General features: G+C 45.6%; 1 protein-coding gene across 1 annotated transcript; it reads left to right on the top strand.

Annotated features, from left to right (window-relative positions):
• Window positions 1-287: 287 nt before the first annotated feature.
• LOC135825402 (uncharacterized protein DDB_G0271670-like) lies at window positions 288-947 on the top strand (the record flags this gene model as incomplete). Its single annotated transcript, XM_065338141.1, has 1 exon — window positions 288-947. A coding segment is annotated over one exon (660 nt), but the record flags the coding sequence as incomplete, so codon positions are not given.
• Between the last annotated feature and the right edge of the window lie 7,891 nt (window positions 948-8,838).

The raw sequence follows: 8,838 nt of genomic DNA, 5'->3' as shown, positions 1-8,838 counted from the left end.
AGTAGTAGTAGTAGTAGTAGTAGTAGTAGTAGTAGTAGTAGTAGTAGTAGTAGTAGTAGTAGTAGTAGTAGTAGTAGTAGTAGTAGTAGTAGTAGTAGTAGTAGTAGTAGTAGTAGTAGTAGTAGTAGTAGTAGTAGTAGTAGTAGTAGTAGTAGTAGTAGTAGTAGTAGTAGTAGTAGTAGTAGTAGTAGTAGTAGTAGTAGTAGTCCTCGGATGGTTTACAATTTGTATCACAATTATTTGTGGGTCCAGCAATAAAGGATGTGAGTAGTAGTAGTAGTAGTAGTAGTAGTAGTAGTAGTAGTAGTAGTAGTAGTAGTAGTAGTAGTAGTAGTAGTAGTAGTAGTAGTAGTAGTAGTAGTAGTAGTAGTAGTAGTAGTAGTAGTAGTAGTAGTAGTAGTAGTAGTAGTAGTAGTAGTAGTAGTAGTAGTAGTAGTAGTAGTAGTAGTAGTAGTAGTAGTAGTAGTAGTAGTAGTAGTAGTAGTAGTAGTAGTAGTAGTAGTAGTAGTAGTAGTAGTAGTAGTAGTAGTAGTAGTAGTAGTAGTAGTAGTAGTAGTAGTAGTAGTAGTAGTAGTAGTAGTAGTAGTAGTAGTAGTAGTAGTAGTAGTAGTAGTAGTAGTAGTAGTAGTAGTAGTAGTAGTAGTAGTAGTAGTAGTAGTAGTAGTAGTAGTAGTAGTAGTAGTAGTAGTAGTAGTAGTAGTAGTAGTAGTAGTAGTAGTAGTAGTAGTAGTAGTAGTAGTAGTAGTAGTAGTAGTAGTAGTAGTAGTAGTAGTAGTAGTAGTAGTAGTAGTAGTAGTAGTAGTAGTAGTAGTAGTAGTAGTAGTAGTAGTAGTAGTAGTAGTAGTAGTAGTAGTAGTAGTAGTAGTAGTAGTAGTAGTAGTAGTAGTAGTAGTAGTAGTAGTAGTAGTAGTAGTAGTAGTAGTAGTAGTAGTAGTAGTAGTAGTAGTAGTAGTAGTAGTAGTAGTAGTAGTAGTAGTAGTAGTAGTAGTAGTAGTAGTAGTAGTAGTAGTAGTAGTAGTAGTAGTAGTAGTAGTAGTAGTAGTAGTAGTAGTAGTAGTAGTAGTAGTAGTAGTAGTAGTAGTAGTAGTAGTAGTAGTAGTAGTAGTAGTAGTAGTAGTAGTAGTAGTAGTAGTAGTAGTAGTAGTAGTAGTAGTAGTAGTAGTAGTAGTAGTAGTAGTAGTAGTAGTAGTAGTAGTAGTAGTAGTAGTAGTAGTAGTAGTAGTAGTAGTAGTAGTAGTAGTAGTAGTAGTAGTAGTAGTAGTAGTAGTAGTAGTAGTAGTAGTAGTAGTAGTAGTAGTAGTAGTAGTAGTAGTAGTAGTAGTAGTAGTAGTAGTAGTAGTAGTAGTAGTAGTAGTAGTAGTAGTAGTAGTAGTAGTAGTAGTAGTAGTAGTAGTAGTAGTAGTAGTAGTAGTAGTAGTAGTAGTAGTAGTAGTAGTAGTAGTAGTAGTAGTAGTAGTAGTAGTAGTAGTAGTAGTAGTAGTAGTAGTAGTAGTAGTAGTAGTATCCGGGTAACGCATCCCAGGGCCACCTTGCTGTCTCGTGAAAAAGCCATGAGCCAATTGGAGCGCAATAAGCGGGAAAAAAAGCGGCATTACGCAGAGCGAGTGAATCAGATCGATCGGGGCACATTCACCCCTCTGGTATTTGCGACCAACGGCATGATAGGGAAGGAGTGTTCCGTGTTTTTGAAGGCATTGGTTGGCCGTATTCTAGAGAAAAATGCTGATTTGGTGTATTCTGTTGTTGTCAATCATTTGCGATGCCGTTTGTCATTCTGCCTACTTCGCTGGTGTATCACCTGTTTACGTGGCTCTAGGTCCTCCTATCGCTCTAAGCGCTCGGCGAGCTTTGTGAATGACTGCCGTGTGCTCTCTAGGGCATAGTTTTTCTTTGTCATCATCTCGTATAATGTCAAAATGTGATCTAAAGTTTGTTTTCCGGTGTCCTGAAGTTTTTTCTTCTGTATGAATTTCGGTTTCATTTCTGGCGGTGTTCAAGCAGTTCTGGTTTGGATGTTTTCTTTCCTTTTCTTTCCCCTTTTTCATGTATAAACATTGCTGTTGCCATTAATATTTGTTATCTTTCTATTTTGTTACAATTTTGCTGTTCGCCTTTTGAATTCATTGCCCTCCTTGCATTCACATCTTCATTGCTTTGTGCTTTCAATAAAAACACATTTCAGTAGTAGTAGTAGTAGTAGTAGTAGTAGTAGTAGTAGTAGTAGTAGTAGTAGTAGTAGTAGTAGTAGTAGTAGTAGTAGTAGTAGTAGTAGTAGTAGTAGTAGTAGTAGTAGTAGTAGTAGTAGTACAGGGGCGTCACAGGGTGGCTGGGAGTGGTACGACCGGGGGTCCGGGGGTGTCCCCCGGAGAAAAAAATAAGGATTTTTCGGCTAACAGACCACGTTTTAGCACTCTACAGCCGCAAAGGAGGGTTCCCCTAGCACTTATTCGACAACCCCACTCCAGCTCCAAAAACATACTTCTCATGGATTTTTGGTATTTTCTGTACATCGTAGGTAGCCAAGCAAGGCAAATGGAACCCATTGATTCAATGATTCAGGGCCATTGCCCTCGAAAAAATCGCAAAATCCGAAGTACCAGCGTGCTGAGCGTTCTAGCGCCAGCGGCTAGCTATGCAAAAACGTACATGTATGTCGTGTCCTGCAAAAGTCTGCCGCGTCGCGTACACTATGTACACGCCCGGCCTGGACAGTCGCAAACAATTTTAGTTGTTTTTAGAGAGAGAAGAAGATCCTTTGTTTTTGTTCGGTGGGATTGAAAGATCTGCCAGTGGACCGGAGAGCTACAACAATGGAAGCAGAAGAAAGCGCTTGCGGAATCTTCTCTGTCTTCGTGGCAACAGGACTTTAGTTTGCGAGAGACTTTCATCCTGTCGTCGCGGACGAAATTCTTGTTGCTGCTACCGGAAAACTCGCGGGGAACGAAACGATCGTAAATCGTTATAATATAGGTGAAGCGGGTCGTGTCGGTGAACAGCTGCAGAATATTCTGCCGCCGTGGAGCAGCAGTCCAAACACTTTTCAGCTTCGGAGAATGAAGCGCTTCCCTTTTCCGTTGACAAGCGCTGCGTTCGCGGGTGTAATGCATTTTCGAATCCGCTTGCAGTAGATCGTCAGGAGCCAGAGGTACTAGGTAGGTGTCGTTGTGGAAAGAATATAATTATTATGTTGTAGCTGACAAGTGACATACATGTAGTGTCTCTTGACGTGCTGATCGCCATTGTAACATGGTAGATCTTGGAAATTTTTAGTTCTGGACCCAGTGATTGCCGCCAGCTCAGCTCTGTTTCCGTCAAGTTTGCAGTGAATGCGTCCGTGAGGAATCCATCGTCTGGTTGTCTCTAACCGTGACTCCAACCGCCTATCGTAATGGATAGCCGCCTGGAGTCTTGGGCAATAGCTAGCTGCTAGTGCTAGGCATCAAGTCTGTATGCTCCTTGCAATGAAAGTAACCAGGTAACAGTTGCGATGTTTTGTACAAGTCCGAAGATCCTTGAATTTTTTTATTGCTTTTTCGGATGAATTGGGTGGACCATCCTGGACGAAAAGTGGTACGACCATGGTCGTAGTGGTCGTACCGTGTGTGACGCCCCTGTAGTAGTAGTAGTAGTAGTAGTAGTAGTAGTAGTAGTAGTAGTAGTAGTAGTAGTAGTAGTAGTAGTAGTAGTAGTAGTAGTAGTAGTAGTAGTAGTAGTAGTAGTAGTAGTAGTAGTAGTAGTAGTAGTAGTAGTAGTAGTAGTAGTAGTGGTAGTAGTAGTAGTAGTAGTAGTAGTAGTAGTAGTAGTAGTAGTAGTAGTAGTAGTAGTAGTAGTAGTAGTAGTAGTAGTAGTAGTAGTAGTAGTAGTAGTAGTAGTAGTAGTAGTAGTAGTAGTAGTAGTAGTAGTAGTAGTAGTAGTAGTAGTAGTAGTAGTAGTAGTAGTAGTAGTAGTAGTAGTAGTAGTAGTAGTAGTAGTAGTAGTAGTAGTAGTAGTAGTAGTAGTAGTAGTAGTAGTAGTAGTAGTAGTAGTAGTAGTAGTAGTAGTAGTAGTAGTAGTAGTAGTAGTAGTAGTAGTAGTAGTAGTAGTAGTAGTAGTAGTAGTAGTAGTAGTAGTAGTAGTAGTAGTAGTAGTAGTAGTAGTAGTAGTAGTAGTAGTAGTAGTAGTAGTAGTAGTAGTAGTAGTAGTAGTAGTAGTAGTAGTAGTAGTAGTAGTAGTAGTAGTAGTAGTAGTAGTAGTAGTAGTAGTAGTAGTAGTAGTAGTAGTAGTAGTAGTAGTAGTAGTAGTAGTAGTAGTAGTAGTAGTAGTAGTAGTAGTAGTAGTAGTAGTAGTAGTAGTAGTAGTAACAAGGCCTCTTTTACGGGCAAATGACGCATATGCGTAAACCAAAAGCAACAAGAAACTCAATAAACAATGTCCAACAAAAGAATCTGCTGACTGCAAAAAAGGACACAAGGTAAAACTCAAGTCCAATAGATCGCGTATGGTACGTATGTGTGAACAAACCAAAAGCCGATTGAGTGGTGAATGTGGAATGTGTAAGTTGAAAACTCGAGTCTGATAAATAGCCTATTGGGGGTATATGTGTAAAAACATCATAAACCAATAGGGTGGTGGATGTATAATTTGTCTGCGTGTGAATGCTTATTTCGATCTGTCCGATAAACAAAACAAAACAAACTATTATAAAAGTAGAACCAAAAAAACAAAAAACAAAAAAAACAAAACCAAAAAAAAAAGACATGCTCAAAAACAGATATGTCCGTTACGTCACAACATCCGTTTAGGATCGGCCACACAGCCCCATGCCACTACCGGAGCAGCCTGCACTCCGTGACAAACGAATTGCCACGGCGTACGCCCCGAGCTCCCCGGCATCCACGCAGACAGGTTACGGCCCAGCGGAGGAGGCAGAAGGCAATCCTGGCACGAAGATGGTGCATGACGACGGAGTACTGTAGGTCAGAGTGCTTCTCCACCACGCGCTGAACAAGCCGCTTCAGGTACATTCCACACTCTGCCCCAGCCATGCCATTCGTAGCAAACACCAACGGAGTGAAGGCACCTCGCTCGACGTCCGTGATCCTCTGGCAGTATTTTCGCTTCTTCTCCAACTCGCTGGTACGCAGTTGGCCAAGGGCTTCCGAACGCGACAGCAGGGACGCTTTAGGGTGGGTGACCCTGACATCAAAGAAAGCGTCCTGCTGCCTTGTCCAGAAACCCCCGGCCCTGATGTCCAAACGAGCTTCAGCGCTGCGATTGGCGGTCCGGCCGGCGAGCACCTCGCCATCGAGAGGGAGCAGTCTAGGCTCGACCTCCACGTCTGGCACGACATCGCCAAGGACAGCCGCCAGGGTGTCCCGGATTTCGTCATGACGTGCCATCGGGTACCCCCCATGTGGACACGTCATCGAGTGGTGTAGGGTGGTGTCCGCTCCACAAGCGCATTTGCACGGGACATCCAGTGGCAGGTACCCATAGCGTATGCACACCGCATCTCGAAAGTCGGACTTGTTCAGGATTGTCCGGTGCGCAGTAAGCGGGGCACACGTCAGCCATGACGACACGCCCTTCTCACCGGCGATATCTGTGAGGCATTTCTGAGGCGGTGGCAGATCGGGATACAACGCCGCGACTAGTGCCTTCTGCGACTTCTCCTTGTCCTTGCGACGTGAGACCGCTCGCTTGCGGGACTCGGTAACGGCTGCGACCGACGGGTTATCACGAACCGGCTGGGTGGTGTGGAGTAGTAGTAGTAGTAGTAGTAGTAGTAGTAGTAGTAGTAGTAGTAGTAGTAGTAGTAGTAGTAGTAGTAGTAGTAGTAGTAGTAGTAGTAGTAGTAGTAGTAGTAGTAGTAGTAGTAGTAGTAGTAGTAGTAGTAGTAGTAGTAGTAGTAGTAGTAGTAGTAGTAGTAGTAGTAGTAGTAGTAGTAGTAGTAGTAGTAGTAGTAGTAGTAGTAGTAGTAGTAGTAGTAGTAGTAGTAGTAGTAGTAGTAGTAGTAGTAGTAGTAGTAGTAGTAGTAGTAGTAGTAGTAGTAGTAGTAGTAGTAGTAGTAGTAGTAGTAGTAGTAGTAGTAGTAGTAGTAGTAGTAGTAGTAGTAGTAGTAGTAGTAGTAGTAGTAGTAGTAGTAGTAGTAGTAGTAGTAGTAGTAGTAGTAGTAGTAGTAGTAGTAGTAGTAGTAGTAGTAGTAGTAGTAGTAGTAGTAGTAGTAGTAGTAGTAGTAGTAGTAGTAGTAGTAGTAGTAGTAGTAGTAGTAGTAGTAGTAGTAGTAGTAGTAGTAGTAGTAGTAGTAGTAGTAGTAGTAGTAGTAGTAGTAGTAGTAGTAGTAGTAGTAGTAGTAGTAGTAGTAGTAGTAGTAGTAGTAGTAGTAGTAGTAGTAGTAGTAGTAGTAGTAGTAGTAGTAGTAGTAGTAGTAGTAGTAGTAGTAGTAGTAGTAGTAGTAGTAGTAGTAGTAGTAGTAGTAGTAGTAGTAGTAGTAGTAGTAGTAGTAGTAGTAGTAGTAGTAGTAGTAGTAGTAGTAGTAGTAGTAGTAGTAGTAGTAGTAGTAGTAGTAGTAGTAGTAGTAGTAGTAGTAGTAGTAGTAGTAGTAGTAGTAGTAGTAGTAGTAGTAGTAGTAGTAGTAGTAGTAGTAGTAGTAGTAGTAGTAGTAGTAGTAGTAGTAGTTTCCAGACCCCAGTCGTCGGCCACGGACCGTTCCCGGGACCGTTCCCGTGCGGCGTTGCACCCTGGAGCCGCGAGTTCTATGCAATCCTCTCAATCTGTTGCTGCTGCTTCATCCATGCAGCCCCTGCGTGTGGATCTGCCTGCTCTCGCGTGCTCGGAGGCGGCTTCGATTGATGCTACTGACCCACTGTCCGCAGGTGCTTCTGCTGATTGTGCTGGGGAGTCACGGGGGTTGCGTGTTGAACTCCCTCCGGTCCGTAGTTCTGAAAATGATAGTACCACGGTTCAGGTACCAACCAATATTCCCTCGGCTGCGGCGGCCGATCCCTCCTATGCTGACCCTTCCTCGGCGTCTGTCGCCTCGGTTGCCGCCGGGCCTGTTGCTCGTGGTCGGATTTCGGTGGGTCAACTGGATAATCAATCTAGCCATGTTCCCCAGGTGGGGCGGTCGGAGTCGGGACCTGGCAGCAATCGTTCTGGTGGTCGGAGTAGTTGCGGGCCCTGGTCTGTCGGGGACGAGCGGGAGTACGACATTGTCAGGACATTGTTTGACGAAGTTGTTCACTGGAAACGAAACATATTTATGCTTCCACTTGGATCTGCAGGGCGCGAGTTTGTCATGGAGATAGCCAATATTATATCATTCTTCAACTTGGATACACCCTTGAGTGGCATAGCCTGGACAGTACTCACTATTGCCTGCCATTTGCTCCTCCAAAAGCCTCTCGGATCGTCTCGAGGTGGGGAGAACGCTACCATCCTGCGATCCAGGCTCGAGTTGTGGAAAGCAGGGAAATTGGAGGACCTACTCCTTGACGCCAGGTGTATCCAGGCTCATCTCCGGCCACGACGGGTCACCAGCGCACGCTCCGAGCGGGGTCATACCGACACTGACTTCAGCCGACACGTGTTCAGCGGCAACATCAACTCCGCCATCCGCTGCCTGTCGGAATCTAAGAGTCCGGGTGTTTTGACACTTGACGACATCGCCGATCCGGCCACGGGGGAAACGGTCGACGATATCCTGCGGCAGAAACATCCAGCTGGGGCAGATCCAGACCCTGATGTGCTCCTGGAAGGCGAGCCCGAGCCCGTCCGTACCGTGCTATTCGCGGCCATCACCGCTGATTTAATCAAGAAGATTGCTCGCTCGATCAAGGGCTCGTCAGGTCCATCCGGGGTGGACGCTGATGGATGGCGAGCGATGCTGACCTGCTACGCGGCTGCCTCTGACCAGCTGTGTAGTGTACTTGCAGAAGCCGCACGCAGGATATGCACGGACAGTGTCGGCGGGAGGGATCTCGAGGCGTTCACTGCAGCCCGGTTGATTGCCCTCGACAAGCGTCCTGGTGTGCGTCCCATTGCGGTCGGCGAGGTCCATCGCCGCATCATCGCCAGGGCAGTCATGCGAGTGGTGGAGAGCGATGTTATGGACGTTGTTGCACCTTCCCAATTATGCGTTGGAATCCCATCCGCCTGCGAGACTTGTGTCCACGCTATGCGTGAAGGGTTCAATAACCCCAGCACGGAAGGAATCCTGTTAGTTGACGCATCAAATGCGTTCAATTCCGTCAATCGTAAGGCTGCACTCCACAACATTCGGCGTCTTTGCCCAGCACTGGCAACGTTCGCTAGCAATACCCATACGGATCGCGTGCGTTTGTTCGTGACCGGCTCTGGCGAACTACATTCAACAGAGGGCACATGTCAGGGTGACCCTCTCGCCATGGCCATTTACGCCCTGGCCATTACCCCGCTTGTCCGCCGCCTGGCTCATCTGCACCCAGACACCTTCCAGTTGTGGTATGCAGATGATGATGCTGCCCTTGGGAGGCTGCTTCGTCTTCGCGGCTACTGGGACACGATCGCAGCTCTCGGACCACGCTATGGCTACAATCCAAATGCTCAAAAGACTGTGCTGGTGGTCAAGAATCATCTGTTGGAGCAAGCCAATACCGTGTTTGATGGCACGGGTGTCATAATCACTGGTGAGGGGTCCAAGTACCTGGGTGCACCGATCGGGACACCTGAGTACTGCAGTCAACACCTGGCTGCGGAGGTCGGTCGCTTTTCCCGCCAGGTCCGCCGGTGTGGTGATTTTGCGGAGACCCAGCCACATGCTGCGTATACAGCCGCAGTGAGAGGGCTGGTCCCCAAGTGGAGATATCTCATGCGTGCTTC

Source organism: Sycon ciliatum, chromosome 9 (assembly GCF_964019385.1).
Source record: "Sycon ciliatum chromosome 9, ocSycCili1.1, whole genome shotgun sequence".
Taxonomy (NCBI): domain Eukaryota; kingdom Metazoa; phylum Porifera; class Calcarea; order Leucosolenida; family Sycettidae; genus Sycon; species Sycon ciliatum.
This window is presented reverse-complemented; position numbering and strand designations above follow the sequence as displayed.